At 39.7% G+C, this 24,068-nt stretch overlaps 1 protein-coding gene across 1 annotated transcript in view; it reads left to right on the top strand.

The window, feature by feature from the left end:
* The window catches only part of SRBD1 (S1 RNA binding domain 1), a 227,048-nt gene that overhangs the window by 24,678 nt on the left and 178,302 nt on the right, over positions 1 to 24,068 (top strand). Inside the window, exons 5-11 of the mRNA XM_073339107.1 lie at positions 1,022 to 1,187; positions 2,403 to 2,765; positions 6,005 to 6,171; positions 7,837 to 7,954; positions 8,413 to 8,551; positions 17,542 to 17,638; positions 20,781 to 20,916. Coding sequence (XP_073195208.1) covers positions 1,022 to 1,187; positions 2,403 to 2,765; positions 6,005 to 6,171; positions 7,837 to 7,954; positions 8,413 to 8,551; positions 17,542 to 17,638; positions 20,781 to 20,916 — 1,186 coding nt within the window. The remainder of the gene's footprint in view (positions 1 to 1,021; positions 1,188 to 2,402; positions 2,766 to 6,004; positions 6,172 to 7,836; positions 7,955 to 8,412; positions 8,552 to 17,541; positions 17,639 to 20,780; positions 20,917 to 24,068) is intronic.

The raw sequence follows: 24,068 nt of genomic DNA, 5'->3' as shown, positions 1-24,068 counted from the left end.
CTGCTCTGGGACACAAAGCAAACCGTTACTGTGGAATGCTCCTGCTGCAGAGGCAGGGTGTGTGTGTGTGAGTGAGAGAGAGAGAGGTGGAGGGTGGGAGCTGATGTTGGGGTTTCCCCCTTTCCCCTGCCGCTGTCTGAACTTACAAGACAGCATGCTGACACACACTCTGCCCCCCAAAACATACTGTCTCTCCCCCCACATATACACAACACACTCACTGTCACACTCCATCGTGCCATTTGAAAAGCAGCTGGCAATCTAGTACTGTAGGATTCTAGTACTCTAGAACAATGGGATTGGGAAACGCATCATCTGATGCTGGGCCTGCCCCATTAGGCATTGCAAACCCTTTCCAAAGCATGCAGCAGCCACTTGCACATTGGGATAGCTACCACAATGCACTGCTCTCTCTGGCCTTGCAAGAGCTACTAATGTGGTCACGCTACTGCGCTTGCAGCTGACAGTGTGAATACACGGCAGCGCTTTCCCTGCTGCTATCTCCGAGGGCTGGTTTAACTCCCAGCGTTCTACATCTGCAAGTGTAGCCAAGCCCTTAGACTAAAGACTAACTACTAAAGTCCCCAAAACAAAACCAACCATGTACAAACCCTTGTGTACCACTTTAGCAACGCCAGAGGTCTGCCTGGAGTAGCTCTAGATCCTGCACTTCGCTCCGGCCACTAACTGCAGTAGGATAAAAGGCTTTACTTATAGGCTCTGCATCCCTTCCTGCTCATCTTCCCTGGCCATTTCCCTTTACTTCAGAAAACAGCTCCATCTACACTTAAAACTTGTACTGAAAAAAATCACCCTCCATAGCGACATAGTTATGCTGACAACAACCCCATTGTAATGCAGCTGTGTTAACAAAAGAGTGCTGCTGTTGATGTAGTTAATGTTTGGGGAGGTGGTGTTCCCACACTGGTCTGTGCTTAGGGGACTGTATCCGTCTAGGCTCTGTAGAATAGATATAGCCTTACAGATGTTTTTCCTCTTGCAATGTTTACTTTTGTTTCAGCTCCTCTGAATCAGAGGAGGAAGAGGAGGAGTGGGAACCAAAAAGCAAAGTGGCAAGTAAACGTAGGCTGCCAAAAAAACCTGAGTCAAAACCTAAAAAGGCTGCTGCTCCACGGTCAACTGTGGTTAGGAAAAGGACCAGGAAGACAGCAGTAAAAGAGGAGCCGGTAGGTATCTGTAAGCAGGACACACAAAACTACTAAAGCTGTCAAATGCAATGGCCAAAACTTTCCTACTGAGAGTTGTAGGTGCTCAACACCTCTGAGAATTAGGCCATATATCTCTTTATAGCCATGAGGTTTTATATATGAATAAAAAAACAAAAACCCCTATCTACCTCGTCCCCTCCTTTAGAGGAAATTAAACAGTACTGAAATGTCATTTTGTTGTACTGAGTTTGCATTCTCTTCCAGCTTTTCCCAACTCTGGTGCTCCAGGTAAATTCTTAGCAGAACGGAAAGGATAGAAATGCTGTACGTGTTATATTACCATGAGTTAGTGTTGGTTCCATAGTGCAGCTGGCAGAATATTTTTCAGTAAATCTTTACCCAGCAGCAGTGAAGCCAGTTCCGTTTGAAGACCTAATGAATATGTTTGAATGACTTTCCTTGTGTCTTTCATCAAATATTTGATGCTAAAATATAAGAGTAGGGCCACGAAATGCTCAAGATTAGAAAAAATTGCAGGGAGGATATTCATCACGAGGGAAGCGACTCTGTTTGTAACTTACCCTAATGTGCTTAGGTATTCCAGGGTGCATGTCCTATGTATAAGATCCCCCTGTGTTTGACGCTCCCTTTCTTACTGTGTTTGCCAGCCTTTGAGAAGTCCATTCCTGGATCCCAAAGAAGAACTTTGATGGAAAAACTGGGGCACAAACCAGTTGTGACTTGCCCAAGGCTTCTCAACAGCTTAGTGTAAGGGATGGAATTGGAACTCAGGGGGTGCTTTCTAGTTCCAAGCTCAGTCTGTTAGAGCACTTAATTATATATACACAATGTAGGCAGTGAAACCCGTGGCCTACATTCTCTCCATAGGTAACCCTCTGTTTTAAGAGAGCAGTTTAAAAATAATTCCAAGATTTCTAGAGTTACTTTGATCTTCAAAGCCCATCTCTACTAGGCTGCAGTTTTTGTTATCTTTTTGCTGGTCCTTTGAAGGTGTGCTTAAGACAAGGTGCACTGAATTAGGGGCCTGATTTTAAAATGCTGAACACCAACTGTGAGGCTCTGAGCACCTCTCAGTATAGGGCCATAACTTGGGGAAATGATGTCTACCATCAAGTTCTCCATGTGACAACTCTTACATTAAAGCTGTTATGTTTTTATTGGATTAATTCATGATATTCAGTGTTTAATTTACTTTGATGGTTTATTTGGCAGAATGTATCTTTGCCTATTGCTGCTGATGAAGACAGTAAAGATGGACTGAAACTTTTACATCCTAAAGAAGAGACAGACCCCAAACCAAAAACTAGAACTAAAAAGCCAAAAATGCCTCAGGGAACAAAAATAAATGTTATTCAAGGAAAGATGGATAACCTAGATAGTGATGAAATACCCTCAACAAGTGCGCCTTTGATGGAAAATGAAGTAAAGCAGGAGAAATATGAAGAAGATTTTACATTTGATGAACCCCCTTTAAAAAGGATAAAATTGACAACACTTCCTCAAGGAAAACCAGTAAAACATCCTGGAAGCACCAAGCACCAAGAGGAATTAGAAATGAACTGGGACATTGTGCAGGTATGACATCTCTTCCATTTCTTTATAGCAGTCCACTAAAACTATACTGTAGTGTACAGAAATAGGACTAACTTGGGCTGTGGTACACAGTCGTGATTCCTATTGACTTCAATAAGAGCTGTTGACACATTCCAGGAAGTAGCATGGGACTCTTAAATAAATAGTGCTTGAGTTACTTTATTTACTAGTTTGTTCTTAGATTAAACATAGGCCATGACAAGCTACACAGATGAAAGTTATAGTTCACTATAAAATGCCTCTGAATAACCAGTTTTACAAATTTCCATTCAGATGTCATTCTGACATTTGTCACTTGTAGACAAACTTTGAATTAAAGATTATGTAGCGATTTACAGAACAATCTCACTTTCTTCCTCTTTATCTCCATTAGAGCTTGAGGGAGTTGCAATTCAAAGACTGTAGCACCCTGCAGCTATGGAAATCTTGAAAATTTAGGATTTTTTTGTTTGCAGACTTTATAGTAATTTCTCAAATGTAAGTTTTAAGTATGATAAATCATGGCCCATTTGTTTTGGAGATAGACTTCAGCATATATATCAGCCAGAATGGAACCTTCATCCAGATAGACTTAAAACAATAATGTCAAATAGTGTGAGAACATCTTCATGCATCTCAGTATAATATTAACTTTGAAGCCTAATCATGACCATTTAAATGCAGGTGTTGAGGAAATAGCCAGTTAATGCCCTCGTTCTACGAGGTTGTATGTAGCTATGGAACACTGGGACATGATTGGAATAGAGCAGCACATTTTAGCGTACTCATGCTACTGTACTGTACAGCTTGCTACTACATTAAAAATATTAGAATAGATTATCAAAATTCTCTCCCTGACTTTCTTGAAATTCTGCTGACTTCTAAAGGGAAGAAATTCCTGTAAATATTGTGGGCAAACTCCTTGAAGTTCTCCCATGTTCTTGTTTATTACCTAAGCCTGTGTGTGCATTATGCTGTTGGTTATAAACTAGGTACTCAGTAAGGTACAGAAGATATTTTATGTAGCTTCAAATGTGATTTGTATTATCACAGGTGAGCATGTGTGTGTTTGTATAGTCATATAGAGTAAAATTTTCAGAGGCTTCTAAGTCACTTGGGGCGTTGTCTACACATACAAGTTGTGCCACTTTAACTATCCAAGGACAGTTAAAGTGATGCAAACTACTGTAGGGTAGATGCAGTTATACTGGCATAAAGGGCACTTATCCCAGAAGAGCTTATTCCCATATACTGACTCTAGGGATTGTACTGGTATAACTATATCAATAGAAAAAAGAAAAGGAGTACTTTTGGCACCTTAGAGACTAACAAATTTATTTGAGCATAAGCTTTTGTGAGCTACAGCTCACTTCATCGGATGCATGCAGTGGAAAATACAGTGGGGCAATTTTATATACACAGAGAACATCAAACAATGGGTGTTACCATACACACTGTAACAAGAGTGATCAGGTAAGGTGAGCTATTACCAGCAGGAAAGGAAAAAAACCTTTTGTAGTGATGATCAAGGTGGGCCATTTCCAGCTGTTGACAAGAACGCGTGAGGAACAGTATGGGGGGGAAATAAACATGGGGAAATAGTTTTACTTTGTGTAATGACCCATCCACTCCCAGTCTTTATTCAAGCCTAAATTAATGGTGTCCAGTTCGCAAATTAATTCCAATTCAGCAGTCCAATCAGACGTCAAGAATTATAACATTCAAAAACTGATCGGAGAACACTTCAATCTCTCTGGTCACTCTATTATAGATCTAAAAGTGGCAATTCTTCAACAAAAAAACTTCAAAAACAGACTCCAACGAGAGACTGCTGAATTGGAATTAATTTGTAAACTGGATATAATTAACTTAGGCTTGAATAAAGACTGGGAGTGGATGGGTCATTACACAAAGTAAAACTATTTCCCCATGTTTGTTTTTCCCCACTACTGTTCCTCACACATTCTTGTCAACTGCTGGAAATGGCCCACCTTGATTATCACTACAAAATGTTTTTTTATTTTTTTTTTAATTTTCTCTCCTGCTGGTAATAGCTCACCTTACCTGATCACTCTCTTTACAGTGTGTATGGTAACACCCATTGTTTCATTTTCTCTTTGTATATAAAATCGCCCCACTGTATTTTCCACTGCATGCATCCGATGAAGTGAGCTGTAGCTCACAAAAGCTTATGCTCAAATAAATTTGTTAGTCTCTAAGGTGCCACAAGTCCTCCTTTTCTTTTTGCAGATACAGATTAACATGGCTGCTACTCTGAAATATATCAATAGAAAAATCTACCCTTCACTGAATTATATCAGTATATCAGTACAAAATCTGTGTGTAGATCAGGCCTTAGGATACTTGGAAAATTCTGCTTGTATTTAATTATTGAGACTTCAGTAAAATGAGCTTGATGGCATCATCTTGGTTCCCAGTGGACAAAGTCTGCAATTTTTTTTTTAAATATAGGGTTCTACAATGCCAGTTTTTTTTTTTTTCCAAAACAACCTACTGCAGCTATTTTTAATATTTGGGTGGTTTTTTTGTGGTGATTATTCTGTTAGAAAATTGGCCTAATATTGAAAATTGCATATTTTGGTTAGGATTGATGGCGTTCTCACCTCAGTTCAGTTTTAGTGCCCTGGAGACTGAAGTCTTCTGTTTATCCACAGAGCAGCTATACACTGACAGAGGGAGTATAATCTTCACCATACCACTGTATCAATGTACCTTAGCCACCCACATGGCTGAGGATATTCCAGGGTACATTCAGCCCTTGGTTTCTACTAAGACTGATAGCAAAGGTGCCTATAATATGATTATGGTTTTTGCGATATTGACCCTTGCATGTAAGGAAAGAGCCTGAGATTATCAAAGTCACATCATACATGGAGCAGTCTTTAATAATGACTTTCTGGTCACCACTGATCTAGTATAACAGGATTGTGGCCACCTGGTGCTTCATGTTTATCCTATCCCCCTTGTGTCCCCCCCACAGTGGCCACTTTATTTCATGATCATTATATGCCAGAACTCATTCTTTTGTCTTAAGTACAAATTCAAGTACCTGTAGCAGTATTATAGTATATGACACATGCTTTTGCAAGCCTGGCATTCCATCCAGCAGAGGGCAGTGTTGTGCACAAACAGCACTCTATCCTGGCTGGATATGAAACCAAAGTGAAGATACTAAGCCAATTTACCAGCTTTAAAAATAGTTATTTGTTTTCTTGTGGCAGGTCCTGTCAGAAAGAACAAATATTGAACCATGGGTATGTGCAAACATAATTTGCCTTTTCCGTGATGAAAACACAATTCCATTCATTGCCCGGTATCGAAAAGAACTTGTCAATAATCTGGAAGCTGACGCCTTGCGAGAAGTACAGCAAACACTGGAAGAACTACGGTAAGTAATCTAGTGGGGGGAGTGTGGGTGTGTGTGAGGGAAAGGAGTTAAACGATGACCTGCTGCCAGGTCTGTGTTCCTTGTGTGCTTGGTTACAATTTGGAACTCTGCGTGTATGATGTCTAAAAGAGCAATAGTATAATTCCCAGTAGGATATGTTGTGAAGGTGGTGAGTATGCATCCGTAATGCAAGGGGGGGAAATCCCGACTAGAATGTTCCCATTTAAAAGAAAGAACACAAAGTTCTTAAAGCCAAAATACTCAAAGTTAAAGACAGGGGTATACTTGATGCTCCCCTGCCTTTCACTTTGTTTCAGAAGGAAAAAAAAGAGAGTTAGGTTACTGATTGCTCAGTGAGTTATTTTAAATATGTTTTTTTACCCCTGAAGTATGTAGCCCTGAATCAGAAATAAGCTCCACCCCTTGTGTTGTCATCTGAACATCTGGAAAAGAAGCCTTGGGCTCTTTTTTGGTAGCAGCAGGTGTCCGTCCAGCAGCCCCTCATGTAGGGTCAGGCGAGTAGCACATGGGACCTTAGAGTTCATAGAGGGCATGGAAGGCAGCCCCAAAATATTACAGGCCAGGAGCCAGTAACACATACCGGCACTTAGCAGAGATGGAGGAAGTGAGTGCAAGGAGCAAGCTGCTATATTTATAAGTAGGCAAGGAGGACAGGGAGTCACTCCCCTTCTTCCCCCAGTGCACATGCACACAGTCTGTCTGGGCCTGTGGAGACACAACAACCCTCTCCAAATAATACAGTAGGGGAGTGGGGAGCACTTATTTGGTCAAGCAGAGAAAGCTGCTGCTGAAGCAGCCCACAGCTCTCTGTTAGTTCAGACTCCACCATAGAGGCACTCGGGGCTGCCATAGTTCCTACTTGATGCAGTGGTTAGCGTGTCTTTTGAAAATATGTTTGATGTGCTCTAGGTGGGCAAGGAACAGACGTAATGGTTCTATGTGCTGAGATTTCCCCCTTCCAGGCCTGGCTGTTGTTGGAGTAGGGGATCCCCCCAGATAGGTGAGAATGCCTGGGACAGGAAAGGGGGTTCAGGGAGGGCACGCAGTATTATGTGTGCCATTGTCCTCCACTGTCAGACCAACTCAAGTGTTTTGTAATGATTTCACTTCCTAGTGGCTGCTGGACCGTAAGACGTCCCTAATACTCTCTGCTACTGTAGAGATGGATCCTGAGAGGTGCTGAGCATCTGCAGCTCCTGTTGACTTGAGCAAGAGTTCCAGGTGCTCATCACCCTGGGATTTAGCTCCCAGGTAGTTAATAGAAATTCTTATTTAGATGAAGTGTCAGAGTTGCTGCACTTGGATCACAAGGTGGCAGTGTTACAAGGAACATCAAAGCATAAAATACTTAGCTTGACACCCTTTGCTTGGTTTCTAGATCCTCCCCCCAACTATTGCAAGCTTTGTTGATTGTTGAACAAATATTAAAATGGGAGCGAAATTATTAGGATTTCTACAACGTTAGTCAGAGTGGGTTCCTTGAGGCTGATATAAGGTGTAGTCTTCCATGGCTTCTGAGGCCAAACACACTGCCTCAACAACATGCTGTCATGAGATCCAGTGGGTTGGACCACATTTAGTGATAATCTTTTTCATCTGATTTGAAATGTGATTATTTATTAACATAAATCCCATGTATTGTAGTACTGTTGCAAAGAAGACACATGTAACAATACAGAAGATAAAGAAAGAAGGAAAGCTATCGGGAAGTCTATTAACAGCCTTATTAAACTGCAAAACTTTGGATGAATTGGACCATGTGGTTAGTGTCTCTTTTTTTAAATATGTTCGTAAAATTTTATCTTGCACAATTAAAGAAGAGGTATTGAAAAACTGTAGCTCTGACTAGTGCTGTGAGAATAACTGATTTGTGGTTCACTGGCCATTCTGAAAAATGGGGAAAGAATAGTTTAGGATTGAACAAAACATTTTGTTTATTTTTTTGAGCTTTTTTGTGTTTTGTAAATAAACTGAAGTATATTTTGAAATAAAAAGTCATTTTGAATCAAAAAATTGAAACCTTTCATTTAGAGGAGGTCAAGACAAAATGTTTTGCTTTTGGGGGGTATTTTTGACTGAAACAATTTGGTGAATTTGACACACATTTACAAATGTTCCGGTTGACCCAAAATATGTTGCCTAGCTTAGATTTGGCAGAAATGTTGATCTCTGCCTTTTTAAATAACAATACATTTTACAACTATTCTTTTCCCTCCCCAGTCTGCACCATATAAAACTGGAAGTAAAGGCACCAAAGCTCAAAGGGCCAAACAACTGGGATTAGAACCTGCGGCCATATCTCTCATTGAAAACCCAGTAGAACTCAGTCTGTTTTCTTACATTAAGCCTAATGTCAAAGGTAAGTACTCAGTTCCTGTATGCAGTAATGGGAATTAGAACATACCTTAAATAAAGAACAGCTTTATTTATGAGTTGTCCTTATACTATTGAAAGTTAGTATGAGAATATCTTACATTGCTTAGAGACTTCAGCGATAGATGCAATAGAAAAAGCCAAGTTGAAAATCAGTCATCTGTTGTCTAAAAAAATGAGCACCTGTTACAGGGACTGTGGCATGAGGAAATATAGGGTGAATTTCATTGCAGCACAGAGGGCCTGTCTAAGGTTCCAACCCCACTTAAACCCTTGCCAGTGTTATAAAGGATCTTGTGCAGGAATCTGCACTGAGGCAAATTTCATCCACCAAGGCACATCCTAAAAATGTCTGTGTTTTGGTGATTGGGAGTGAGTGGGAACCCTTTAAGTGCTGGGTGGATATTGATGGTGCTGGAGAGAAGGCAGTCTGGTATCGGAATGGGTGCTCTAACTACTACTTGTGTCACATTTATATTCTGCAGAATTGATTCTGTCTTTGAAAATGCGATTATTTGTAGTGAACAGTTTGACAATAAACCACCAGGATTGTTAGTGACTGTTCTATGGTGTATGCGCATCTTCTTTTCCATGTCACCTTTTTTACCATGCATATGCTGAAACTGCTTGTTGATACTGACTCTTACTCATCCCACATTATAAACAGCAATCAAAATATAAAGATTAACTAAAATGGTAAAGTTAAATTGGTCCAAATTTAGTATTGTGAATCTATTGGCAAAGTTTCTGATTGATTAAATGTCACATTTTAGAGTGCTGCAATATTTCGTAAAGCAAGATGTTGCAAGCATTGCTGTGTGCTGTACTGCCGGATAACTGATTGTGCTGGGAGAGTGGCAGTGCCGAAGGGAAGTGTTTGTAATGAAAGCGGGGATGAATTATCAGGAGTACCAATGGTTGCATTCAAAAGGGACTGTCACTTATTGGAGTAGCATGAATCATTGTCATTTTTCACATTTGGAATGAACAAACCTTTTTTCAATATTCTGCTAGAAATAGAGAATCGGAGCTTGCATTTATATTATGCCTTTCATCCTAAAGGACCATGAGGCATTTTACAAACGACATACAGATATGAATCGGGTATCAGGGGTGACAGCCAGGTTGACAGCCTGCATGCAGTATGAGAGGAGAATAAATTGTGTTTGATCTCATGGGACTGAGCTCCTAGTCATGCAAAAAAGGTCCCAGGCGACTCTGGCTTATGGCTTTTAATTTCTCAGTTGGTATTTTTAGAATATTCCTAATAATATGTTATCTATTAAAAAAAGAACAAACTCTGAATTAAAAATATGTTGTTTAGGTTGCAAAGTCGAGCATTCAAAATTATGAAATGCCAGAATTTAGGCTGTCTGCAGTCTTCATTCTGCTCCTTTGTGCATATGTGTTCTAATATAATTGTGAAGTACATGATCACATACAATTTTTAACACAGGACTCCTTCCTCCAGCAGGGCTCAGGCTAGATGGGGCTCACTCAGCGGATAGCTCTTCAATATTTCTCTTACCCTCATCATCCAATGTGCAGATGTATCCTTCATTTACTGCACCCCATCCAAATTCTGCAGTGGATACGGAATTATTCATTTCCTCACATGCTTTTCTATGGTGCCAGTCACTGTAGTGTCTGAGCACCTCACAAACATGAATGAATGTTTAATAGGCAAGATTTGCATCCTTTTTTTGTAAATGGGAAACTGACACACAGAGATTAAGGGCAAAGTTTACCACTATTTTGATTTGCTCAATAACTTGCTGCTTGTTCTGTTAATTTAGATAGAATAAAAGAACCCAAAGAGTAAAAGGTGTTAACATGACACTGAAACTGTCCAACATTAAACAGTTTTAAACAAGATTTGGCATTTTGTATACAGAAACCTTAGCATGCTTATTACCATGGTCAACGCACCCTTAAGAATTCTTTTAACCTTTTATTAAAGATGCAGAAAAAGAAGGAAAAATGATTAAACCACTTTACATTTAAAGGAACTCCTCCCACGCCTACCCGCCCTTGTTTGTCTTCTCAATGGTAATAACTGTGCTTTTGGAAAGGAGAGAAGAAGTTAGTTGAGGTGGGCTGGAGCTATCGGTGGTGGTGGTGTTGCTGAAGTCCAGTTCTGTTGTCTAGAAAACAAGACAAACACATACACAAGGGAAAAGAAGAGAACAGCAAAGATTAAAAAATGCAGCTTCTGTCTTGGTGTTGACGTTCACTTGCAACCTCGCTGCTGAAAAACACAGGCACAGCACATGGTCTTTTCAGTCACTCTGCAACCTGGTAAACTTGTATTAGCATTAGGCTGTTTAGGGCATTGCATTTAGCTGCCTTTCTGGTCATAGGCTTACAGCAGTGTTGCAAAATATACAGTCTTGGCCAGCTAATTCAGACTTCTATTAGAAGGCAAAGGAGAGGGAGAGGGCAAAAGTGTATGATATGTTGGGGAAGAGTCAACACAGCTTTTGTAAAGGGAAGTCATGACTCACCAATCTACTAGAATTCTTTGAGTGAGTCAGCGAACATGTGGACAAGAGTGATCCAGTGGATCTAATGTACTTGGACTTTCAGAAAGCCTTTGACAAAATCTTTCCTTGAAGACTCCTAAACAAACTAAGCTGTCAAAGGAGAAGAGGGAAGGACCTCTCGTGGATCAGTAACTAGTTAAAAGACAGGAAACAAAGGTTAGGAATAAATGGTCAGTTTTCAGAATGGAGAGAGGTAAATAGCAGTGTCCCTCTGGTATCTGTACTGAAACCAGTACATAATCATAAATGATCTGAAAAAAGGGTTAAAGAGTGAGGTGGCAAAATTTGCAGATGTTACAAAATTACTCAAGATGTCCAAAGCAGATTACAAAGAGTTAGAAAGGGCTCTCCCAAAACTAGGTGACTGAATAACAAAATGGCAAATGAAATTCAGTGTTGCCCATTGGAAAACATAATCCCAGCCATGCATGCAAAATGATGTTACCATTCAAGAAAGAGATCTTGAGTCCTCGTGGATAGTTCTCTGAAAACATCCACCCAATGTGCAGTGGCAGTCAAAAAAGCTAACAGAATATTAGGAACAATTAGGAAAGGTATAGATAATAAAACAGGAAATATCATAATGCAACTATATAAATCCATGGTACACCAACACCTTGAATACTGCATGCTGTTCTGGTCACTCCATCTCGAAAAAGATATATTAGAAATGGAAAAGGTACAGGGAACCTTAGACCTTAGACCTCCATCCCGTGCTTTGTTGCACATTGGGCTACCCACATTTGTGATCCTTGCCTGTAAATTGTCCTTCTCTCCAAATCTTCCCATTTCATGTTGAGGGGCTTGATGTTGTTCAGAGCTATTTGTTTCCATGTTATTCGCAGTCTTCCTCTCTTCTTGCATTTTCTGGCTTCCATTCAAGGGCAGTATTTGGTAAGCGTTCTTTTTCCATTCTCAGCACATTCTTTCTTTTTAAGCGCTTTAACTTCAATTTGATGTTTGCTTTCAGCGAATAGTGATCACTCCCTATATCTGCTCCTCTGAATACTCTTGTGTCTAACACTGATATAGTCAATCTCATTTTGTGTTTGGCCATCTGGTGAAATCCATGTTTTTTTGTGTATGTTTTTATGTTGGAAGAAAGAATTGCAGATGCTAAGATTGTTTTCGGCACAAAATTCAAGAAGTCTTGTGCCATTGTCTGTGGGCCGATGACTATTTCCCAACCTCGTCTTTCATTTCTGATCTGGACATTAAAATCTCCCATAAACAGGACAAGATCATGGTCTGGTATTTCTTTCATTACATTGTTCAATTCTGTATATAATCTCTTTGTCCTCTTCAGCTGCATCATTTGTTGGAGCATATGCCTGGACTATGGTGAGCTTGATGTGCAGAGAGTGGACTCTAGCTGCCAGTAGCTTATCTGATATTGGCTGCCAATTCACATGTGATTTCTTTGCAGAGCTATTCATGATGATTCCTACACCTCTCTTATGTTTGGTTCCACCTGAATATAACATTGTTTTTTCTCCAGATGTTATCATACCTTGATCTTTTTCTCTAACTTTATGAAGTCCTAGGATGTCAATTTTATATTGATCCATTTCTTTGATTACATGTGCTAATTTTCCTGCACTATTTAGAGTTCGTACAGTCCAGGTAGCTATGGATGTACTCTTTTTGGCCATCAGAATTTGGACCATCGAGTGGGTGACTTCCTGATGGACTTGATCACTCACTGTCATGTGCGCATCTGAACGCTTTCCATCCTCCTCAGGCCATGATTTTTGTTTTATGTGAGTAGTTTCTGTAGCTAGACCTTTTTCTTTTTTTTTTAATGGTGAGTGGAAGCCACCACATCAACCAACACTCCTCCTTTTTGATCTGGGCTTGGGACTGGCATTGATGGAGTTGGTACAGGGAAGGGCAACAAAAATGATTAAGGGTATGGAACAACTTAATGCGTGAGGAAAGATTAAAGAGATGGGGACTATTCAGCTTGGAAAAGAGGAAATTAAGGGGCGATATGATGGAGATCTAGCAAATCATGAATGGTGTGGAGAAAGAGAATAAGGAAGTGTTATATACTCCTTCACATAGAACACAAAGAACTAGGAGTTACCCAATGAAATTAATAGGCAGCATGTTTAAAACAAACAAAAGGAAGTATTTCTTCACACAATGCACAGTCAACCTGTGGAACTCATTACCAGGGGATGTTGTGACGGCCAAAACTATAACTGGGTTCAAAAAGAATTAGATAAGTTCATGGAGGATAGGTCCATCAATGACTCTTGTAGCCAAGATGGTCAGGGATGCAACCCCATTCTCTGGTGTCTGAAAGCCTCTGACTTCAGATGCTTGGACTGGATGACAGGGGATGGATCACTTGATTGCCCTGTTCTGTTCATTGCCTTTGAAGCATGTGGCATTGGCCACTGTTGGAAGACAGGATATTGGCTAGATGGACCATTGGTCTGATCCAGTATGTCCATTCTTATGTTCTTGTGGATGGGAAGGAGAAGAAATAAGGTAGGGAAGGAAATTAACGGATTTGGTGGTGAGGGACGAGAGGTTTCCCTTCCCAGGTGATGGTTGGGATTTAGCAGAAGCCAGTGGAGGTGGCAATGTCATCAGGGTTTCTCCCTCTGGTCCAGTCTGATCAGAATATGCCTTCGGATCGGGATGAAGAAGGTACGGAGTCCCAGAAGACAGTGGGGTGGCAACCATGATGGTGAAGCATGCTCCTTCCACTTTTTCAGTCAGCCAGCATCACAGTAGCCTCCTCCCTTGTTGTCTGTCTTTTATTATGTATCCCTGTCAAGGTTCCTCCCCCACTCTGAACTCTAGGGTACAGATGTGGGGACCTGCATAAAAAACCTCCTAAGCTTATCTTTACCAGCTTAGGTCAAAACTTCCCCAAGGTACAAAATATTCCACCCGTTGTCCTTGGACCGGCCGCTACCACCTCCAAACTAATACTGGTTACTGGGGAAGAGCTGTTTGGACGCGTCCTTCCCCCCAAAATACTTCCCAAAACCTTGCACCCCACTTCCTGGACAAGGTTTGGTAAAAAGCCTCACCAATTTGCCTAGGTGACTACAGACCCAGACCCTTGGATCTTAAGAACAATGAACAATCCTCCCAACACTTGCACCCCCCCTTTCCTGGGAAATGTTGGATAAAAAGCCTCACCAATTTGCATAGGTGACCACAGACCCAACCCTTGGATCTGAGAACAATGAAAAAGCATTCAGTTTCTTACAAGAAGACTTTTAATAAAAATAGAAGTAAATAGAAATGAAGAAATCCCCCCTGTAAAATCAGGATGGTAGATATCTTACAGGGTAATTAGATTCAAAAACATAGAGAACCCCTCTAGGCAAAACCTTAAGTTACAAAAAAGATACACAGACAGAAATAGTTATTCTATTCAGCACAATTCTTTTCTCAGCCATTTAAAGAAATCATAATCTAACACATACCTAGCTAGATTACTTACTAAAAGTTCTAAGACTCCATTCCTGGTCTATCCCCGGCAGAAAACCAGCATAAAGACAGACACAGACCCTTTGTTTCTCTCCCTCCTCCCAGCTTTTGAAAGTATCTTGTCTCCTCATTGGTCATTTTGGTCAGGTGCCAGCGAGGTTACCTTTAGCTTCTTAACCCTTTACAGGTGAGAGGAGCTTTCCCCTGGCCAGGAGGGATTTCAAAGGGGTTTACCCTTCCCTTTATATTTATGACAATCCCAAAAAGCAGTGATGTGTGGAACAACCCCTACTCTCATTACTTGATCCACCAGTTAGGCCTAATTTCTGAAACACCAATTTTGATTGGTTGATTTCCAGTCTCTCTCTGTTCTTGTGTACCAGGCATGATCTTAGCACAGTCCTTGAATTATATCAGTAGGCCCTTTCTTTTGACTAATTTGGTCTTCCTTTTGCACTTTTTCCTGTTGACTTTGTGATTGTTATAGTTTATTTATTTTATGTATTTTTCTCAGTTTTCACAGCTGAGCTTACAATTATGGTAAATGTATAGGGCCAGTTATTCCAGCTTGCCCAATTTGAGAAACCTAGGTTTTTCAGAGTACGAAGCATTTTTATAGCTTTCTGTCTGTTCAGAGCCCTGTGCAGATGTTAAGAGATTGAATACCCATTTTACATGTGAAGAAACTTAGGGCTTGTCTGTACTACGGGCTGGATCGACAGGCAGCAGTTGATCCAGCGGGGGTCAATTTATCGTGTCTAGTATAGATGGGAGAGCATCTCCTGTCGACACACTGCAGTGAAGACACCGCAGTAAGTAGATCTAAGTAAGTTGTCTTCAGCTACGTTATTCATATGGCTGAAGTTGTGTAACTTAGATTGATTTCTCCCTCCTCCCACCCCGTAGTGTAGACCAGCCCTGAAACAGATTTGCATAAGGCTGCATGTTGTCTCTGGAGAGCCAGGTTTAGAAGGTGAGACCTTCTAGTTCCTCCAGGCCATGCCGCCTTACTGGCAGAGATCCTGAGCACTCATAACTTCTGCAGTCTTCAGGACTGCAAGTGCCCCATCACTTCTTAAAATGAGACCTCATGTCAAGTTGGGCATTCCAAAAATGAAGGATATACAATTGTTGGCCCTGGCCAAAATTTTGGTTTAGTAAACTTGACCAGTATCATATAGAAAATCTGGCAGAGCCAGGGATAGAACAGAGTTCCCCTGCTCATGTGGACCTCCCTTAACCAGAAGACAAATTGTGCCTCTGTCTTCCTGTGCCTTTCAGTTCTCATTCACTGAGCAAGAATTCTATAGGAAGAGGTAGCATTCGATCATATTATTAGAGGCTAGGTCATGGTGCATATGCATGAGTGCATAGAATTAAGATTGCTTTGGCAGCCTTAGTTCTGGTATTTCCTAATCTGGAGTGCTTGACCTTCACGTTCGTTGAAGCTTTTTTCTGTGTAACTCTCTCTACTTTTTATTTTAAAAAGAAAAAAAGGCAAGAACAAATTCTGTAATGTGTAACTGTGGTGCCTCATCCCATGCACCAGCAGCAGAGCTTAAATTCTAAAATTTCAGCACTGCAGCACAGACTTCTAGTATTTGAAGTAAAGGATTAACTGTAATAAACTTGGTTGCAGGATTAGGCTGTTACCTTTGTGGACCAATCACTGGAGGGTGTAACACTCTGGAACAGTGCTTTACATATATGTAAATAGTCTGTTTTACGATCAGCAGATTTAGGCACGTAGATTTGGCAGATTCTTTTGAGAAGTAGTGCAGCTAAATGGTGTTAAACTTGAGTGTGCAGTATTGAAGATATGAGTTTTTGCTTGGCTTGATTGCTCTCGGTGGGACATGAAGCCTTGCAGAGTTGTGAGGGACAGTATTGGTTTAACAGGTGAGTCTAGAATTCATGAAGTGTATCAGAAGCAGGAAACCTGCAAAACAATTGGTGGGTCTGCTGGATTATCGGGGATTAAAAGGAGCAATTAAGGAAGATAAAGACATTGCTGAGATGTGAAATTATTTCTTTACGTCCCTCTTCACCTCTGAGCTTGTTCAGGGGATTTCTAACCTGGACGTGCTCCTTTCTGGTAATAAAGAGGAGGTACTTTGAGTCTGTGGTGTCAGAAAAAGAGGCTGAGGAGCAAACTGATAATTTACAAAGCAAATTAGTCACCAGGTCAGAAGGTACGTCTAAGAGTTCTGAAGAAGCTGAAATGGCTGAGCTACTAACAAAAATATTGCAATCTCTCATTAAAAACAGCCAGTGTTCCACACAATTGGGGTGTAGCAAACATTTTTGTACCTATATTTTAAAAAAAAAGGCTATAGGAATAATCCTTGGAATAACAGACCCTCTAAGACTTACATCTGTACTGAGCAAAATGGTTGAAATAATTAAAAACAGAACAAAAAAGCATCGGGAAGATCAGGCAGCCTTAATACAGGGATTGCAATGTGCTCCCCATGTAATACTGAAGTTTGTAGCATTTTGTGGAAAAGTACTCAGGATTGCAACAACGTAGTATGCTTTAAAAAAGTGACATGGTAGGTAGTGGAAGCGTGTGATCCTCTCTTTTGCTTACTTATCTTGCGTGAACTCTCTTAATCTGTATACAAATATCTAACTTTATTATTTCTAATGTATAATAAATGTGAAGCCCAAGCAAGTGCTTTTAGAATAAGGTATTGATGTTTGATATCCTTCTCTCAGTTAACATTGCCTTTTTTTACAGTAACATAGTTAATAATCTGATATTAATTTTAGATGTTTTGGAAGTGATGGCCAGATGATATTTGCTAATTCCATCAATTTGGTTTTTTTACTGCAACAGTCCAGATTGTTCTAGTATCTTGTATTTATTTCCTTTCCGCTTGTATGTATTTAGGGATATGTTTTATTACTGATGTGATTACTTAGTTATGTTCGGGTTTTTAGATTCTTTATAATAATTAACAGTATGTTTTCATTTAAGGACTTACAACCATTCAGGAAGTAGAGGCTGGAGTACAACACATCCTTGCTGACATGTTTGCTAAAGATAAGGATACACTGGATTTCATCAGGGTACTGTAAGTTTCAAAGTTTCATGGTCAGTCACTTATTTTGCAGGTTATATGGCCAAATTCTGTCTCTTTGTGTTTGGCCAGAGAATTTGCCCCACGCAAATGCTGGGAAAGAAGTATTGTTGGCTTATCCCTCTCTCTGCATACACACAGTCCTTAGTCCTGTGCCTGGCAAATTTATTCAGGACCAGAATAGAAGAAATCTGTTGTGATCAGGACAGGATATTTAATCTCCCAAAGCCTGGATTTAGAATGTCTCTCACCAGCTTCAGTCATGATAGCCCCGTGAATTGTTCTCCCTCTCAGTTTTAGGGGGATTGAAAATTGGAAAGAAAATTTTCCATCCCTTGCAGCTTCCTCACATTGCAGCTTTTCAAGTGCTTGCCAGTAAGTAGTATGCATACAGATTAGGCCCTCAGGGCCAACCTGAGACCTAGTGTAATCAGGTGCAACCCCTTTTACTTCAGTTGCGCTCACTTAGGCCAGGGCTTGATGCAGCCTATAAAGGTTAATGGCGAATTTTCTATGGTTTAATTCTTAAAGCATAGTATCAGTATAATTAAAACAGTGTGAAGATAATAGTCTCCTGCTTTAATATAAATGCCAAAGCAAAGCAGAGAGATTTATTTTCAAAGCAGGAGACGTTGATCTTTGACTACATTTGAGTAGAATGAATTTATTTTTGTTATACCAAATGCTGACTTAGATTTAATTGCTTTATCTGATGAATATCGATGCAGTAGAGTGACAGTTACTCTTGCAGTGTTGTTATTACTCTCTTGCATTCTGGTTGGAATAGAAAACAGATTTAGTGCAACTGTTATCAATATGGAGCAATTTATCCAGAAAAAGTAATTTTTTTTAGCAGTATACCTCATTGTGAATTGGGTAGGATCTGACTGGCTGATGATATAGATGGGGCCATATCAAATTCACTGCCATGAAAAACATGTCTTAGACCGTGAAATCTGGTCTCCCCGGTAAAATCTGATCTTTTGTGTACTTTTATCCTATACTCTACAGATTTCACCGGGGAGACCAGCATTTCTCAAACTGGGGGTCCTGACCCAAAAGGGGGCTGGGGGGGTCACAAAGTTATTGTAGGGGGTCACAATATTGCCATCCTTAATTCTGTGCTGCCTTCAGGGTTGGGTGGCTGGAGAGCAGCAGCTGCTGGCCAGGCACCCAGCTCTGAAAGCAGCGCCCTGTCAGCACCAGTTCAGAGGTAAAGGTGACAATACCATACCATGCCACCCTTACTTCTGTGCTGCTGCCTTCAGAGCTGGGTATCTGGAAAGTGGCAGCTGTGGACTGAGGGCCCAGCTCTGAAGGTAGCAAAGTGGCAATACCGTGACCCCCCCGCCAACCTTGCGACCATCCTCCCCTCACAGCCCCTTTTTGGGTCAGGACCCCTACAGTTACAACACCATGAAATTTCAGATTTAAATATCTGAAATAATGAAATTTACGATTTTTAAAATGCTATGGCTGTGAAATTGACCAAAATGGACGGTGAATTTGATAGGGCCCTAATTATAAACCACAAAAGACAGACAAATAGCAACCTGTCCTTTATAAATGAGAGAATGGAATGCAGCAGTGTGGCGGATCTTTAACATTTCATTTTGAAGGCTGCTTTGCGTGAGAGAGATGCTCTTGTGGGCTAGCCACCCCGTTCTTTTACTACTTTGTTCTCAAAATATGTAGTTCTGCAGATAACAGAAAATTCTTAATGGAACACTGATGTCCTACACACTCATATTTTGAGAAACACTGTTCTATTGTATCAGTCTAAACTACAAATTAAGAATTGTTGCCATGGAACATTTTCTTTTTTTAAAGGGTATCCTAAAATTTAGCTGTCTAGCACATATTCCATCTACTATTATAAAGCCATAAATCCCACTGGAGCAGGGTATGCAAAGAAGCAAGTGATTACTGAGTTTGGTTAAATGCTAAAGTGAAATTTAGAGAGACGAGGTGGGTGAGGTAATATCTTTTATTGGACCTCCTCTCTAATATACTGGGACCAACCTGGCTATAACAATACTGCATACAAAGTGAAATGTAGGCATTTGCGAAACAGTTTATATCCTTGCAGCGTTCTGCAACCTCTGAACTCTATCTGTATGAAATGACAGGAGAAATAAACATACCTGAAAGCTTTTTCCTTTTGTATTTGAACTTTATAATAACATTATGTGCAGTGAGGTTAGAATGAATAATTGATTTAGGACTGTTTTAAAACAAACAGTTGTTTAAGGGAGTGGTCTATGTTGAAAAGAGGAATTATAATTTAACACACAGTGTTAACAGGATCGTTTTTTGCATGGTAAATTGGAATGACATTTTAAAAAATATTATAAAAAACAGTTTCGTTTGGTTGCACCAAACGTGGACAGGTTATAACTTTCATAACTGGTTTTTAAATACCATTTTAAAACTGGAGTCTGGATAGAAATCGTTAAAGACTAAGGGTAACATTTTCAAAAGCACCTAATTGACTTTCAGTGAGACTTAGGCTCCCAAGTGCCTAAGGGCTTGCCTACTTGGGGAAATTATCCAGCATAGCCATTCCGGAATAGCTACTCCAGTGTTATTTAGCTACTGGATATAACACCTTGATGTAAACACTCTCTTCCGGCATATTTTAGATAGTATGTTCACATGAGGAGCTGTTCCAAAATAGCTATTCCTAAAGTGGGGAGCCTTCCTAAACCTTCAAAAATGGCTAGTCTCCAGGCTTAAAAAACCTTTGGGACCAGCCAGTTTCATAAGAATTAAAACTTGCTTCTCATCCACAATACTGTCATCTCTTGGCTAGTGAAAACCCACCAAACTGCAATGTAAAAGGAGCCTTTGGGCTCCCCACTTGGATCACTCTTGAGAAGGATAAGGCTCAGCTTTTCTGAGCTCTCCTTGAAATTGTTTTGCTGGCCGTATATTAACTATGTCTTATTATTTCATTCTCATTCCTAAGACATATTATGCAATTCTCCTTATGATGATTATGACATAAAATGCAATTGAAAACAATATTCTCAGCTATTTATTTCTTTAGGATTTTGTGTTTTAACACAAACTCCAGTTACACTATTAAAGGCTTCATGTCATATCGCCCAATTAACTTACTCTTCTTTGTATTTAGATGTCAGCAAAGGTACATATGTATCCAGTCAGCCTTGGCAAAAGTGTCATCAAAAAATGTAAATGAGAAAGATGTTAACAAATTTCAACTGTACCAGAATTTTTCTTGCAATATTAAGAACATTCAGCATCACCAGGTACGCATTATAAATATGCTATTGATTTTCTTTATAATGGTAACTGACAGCATTTATGCATCTCCTAGAAAAATATGCTACCATATGTATTTCCTTTAAAAATTGAGTTTACCCATTTTTTTTATTTCACTGTTCAGTCACCTCAGTTAATGAAAGACTCTCGTTTCTTGGAAAAGTAACTTGGAAGGTTAAACCACATGTTAAAAAATTAAGTGGGAATTGAATACTCAGGAGTGTTTGTCTAATTGAAGTGTCTAATTAAAGCAAATGTATTTAAAGAGTTGGCAGGAGAGTGCTCAATACCAGTGAGATCCATTTGCTGAAGGATAATATGGCACATGCTCTGTTTTTTCAAGAAGCAGGTACCAAGCATTTGGAGGAAAAGGGGGAAGGTTAAGTAGTTTATCCTGACAAGGATAAGAAAGAATATAGGTTACTTTACTAGTTTTTCACTAAGAGCTCTAGCTGGATTTAAAAAACTGTGAAATAGAATTAAACACACTTTTTTCTTGGTAGTTCATTGGTCATGTCTTCTTCTGTTGTTTGCTGCAACACTGAGTGGCTCATCCACATGGGCAAAGAGTGCTCTGAGCTGCTCAGCATTACACCTGTCAGTTGAAATTGGTGCAAAGCAGCAAGAAAAGGTTAGATAATTGTAGTTAAAGGTGACCTGCAAATATAGTACCTAAAAAAAAAAAAAAGTATTCAGCAATTTCACTTGTGCTGAATGCTTCAAATAACAAGGTTAAGGGAAACATTCAGCATATAACATACTGAAGACATAGGTGATATTTTTCTTGTTTGGCAGGTGATCAGTCTTCTGATCTGTGAGGTCTCTCTGATAGTCTTGAATGATAACTATAGAGCTGTAGGACTTCAAAAGGGAATATGGAAAGAAAGCAATTTCGGCACTGGAGCGGCGCTTTCTCCATTGATGTGCAATGTCTTACACGCCCATCAGTACATATGCTACTCCAAATTCTTAATCTCAGAAAGAGAGATGCGCACTTCAGGTATTGCTCTGAATATTCTAAGTGTAGAGAATTCTGCCCTGATGGGGTGACAGGCAACATGTGTACCTTCTGGCCACTGTTGTATTATTTAAACGAAGAACCTTCGTTAATCCACAGGAAGTGTCTAGATTTGTAGATGGCTGTTTCTGCTTCTGCTCTTGAATAACATTTCTTTATTTCAGTCACACTGTCTTCATGGGCTTGTCCTGTTGCCATTTTAAAAAGCCATGTGAGGTTTTGCCTGCTAAAATTGATTTTGACTTTTGGTTTGAATTCTCCTGTGTGTTTTAAAGTGGATTTGTCATGCTGAATACTTGCCAGAGAGGTACTGAGGTTTGAAATTAGTTCACTTGTAATAATACAAAGATTACATTATTTCTAGCAATCTGGGTATTGGGGAAAGGATGAAATTATTACTAATAGTTTTAATATCCAAACCCTTGGTGTAAATGTGTAAGAGGTCCCTGCTATGCTCTTTTTATTAAGTGTCAATGTTTATAGCATTTTATCATATTTTTACAGTAATTGATCTGCAGAGGTTTACATTAATGAAGTCTGAAGAGCTCAATTAGCTCAAGCCTAGACTATCATTTTTATGGTATTTCTTGTAAATCATTCATATTCTATCATAAAATACTGTGGTGTGACCAGTTTGTAGATCCCTATCGGAGATTGTTTTTCATTTGAAAAAAGAAAACTTCAACCATTGCAAACTGATCAGTTTCTCCATTACTGAAGTGGAGGCAGAAATAGATTGCTGTTAAAATGCGTAATAAAGATATAAGATCACACAATGTGTCCTAACAGGGCTCACTGAGTTATTAAGAATAAATCAACATCTATCCACGTTTCATCACATTGAAATCATGCAAATTAGAGAGAGAAAAACCCTGTTACCTTTTTTCGACTAGCCCCACTTCAGGATTATTTCCCTAACACGTTTTCTAGTGCTTTGTCTTAATCTTATTTTAAATGCCACAAGTGTTCTATAGTCTCCATCACAGTTTCATAGAACACTAAAATGATCAATGCATGTTTGTGTGATGACTCCATCTCGGTCATGGCATGAGATTGAACCCGGAAAGGACCTCCAGAGCTGAAAGCATGAGCCTCTACAGTTTAAGTTAAAGAACCAGGTCCTGTAGCTGGGAAGGGTTAGAAACTGATGCCCTCTGGTGACTCCGCATAGAGGGGGACAAAGAACACACTAAAGTGTGTGTTTTGTTTGCACAGTATGTGATTTCAAAATGCATAGGTGCTAACTATTACTTTCTCAGTGTCTGGAGTCTTTTTCTGAGAGCAGTATTATGTTAGACTCATGAGTCAGGCCCACCAGAATCATGAGATTGGCTTGAAAACCCCATTAAAATCCTGAAAATCAAGTAATTAAATACATTTGAGTGCTTCTTATTTCCCTTCTGCTTTTTGAGCCACATTTGCAAGCTTTTCTCTACAAAAACAAAGGCTCCAAATTTACTTTAAAAAAGTGAAATTGAGATTTATATGAATGGTTTTTAAAATATTCTTCTATAATGTTGTAAATGTGAAAATCGTGCTAGGGCGTGAGAACCAGAACACTTAATTGCCTAATTTTTTTTTTTAAAAGTGACTGACTAGTTTATTTTCATTGTCCAAACTGAGTGAAGAGTGAAAAATTAATTTAACATCATAAATGGTGAAAAAGTAAATTTAAACTTTTAAAGAATTCTTGCAGCTTCAGTAATCTAAGGGTTTTTTAAAATGCACATTTTATGTTGTGTTCCTCTTGAAAAGTAGAAGGATCTCTTGGGAAATTGTCCAGGATTTTGTTTCTCTCTCCTTTTTGAAGATTAAACAACAAAAACCAACAACAACAACAAAGGAGTGTGCCTCTATTGCTTTTGCAAAACTAGGAGCCTTTTTCTATCTTGATCAGCCTATAAACTTTTCTTCAGTCCCCATCTCCAGTGAATCCATGACCAACTTCCTTTGATTCATCATTCGCTTATGTCCTCACTGGACCTTACTTTTGTTGCCTTCTCGCCAACTCTACTCTACTGAATCTTTGTCATACTTCCTGAAAAGTCTGTGTTGTTTGCATTGTGGCAGTGCCTAAGGGCCCAGCCGGGGTTAGGTCCCATTGTGCTAGGCACTGTACAA

This window comes from Lepidochelys kempii, chromosome 3 (assembly GCF_965140265.1).
Source record: "Lepidochelys kempii isolate rLepKem1 chromosome 3, rLepKem1.hap2, whole genome shotgun sequence".
NCBI lineage: Eukaryota > Metazoa > Chordata > Testudines > Cheloniidae > Lepidochelys > Lepidochelys kempii.
This window is presented reverse-complemented; position numbering and strand designations above follow the sequence as displayed.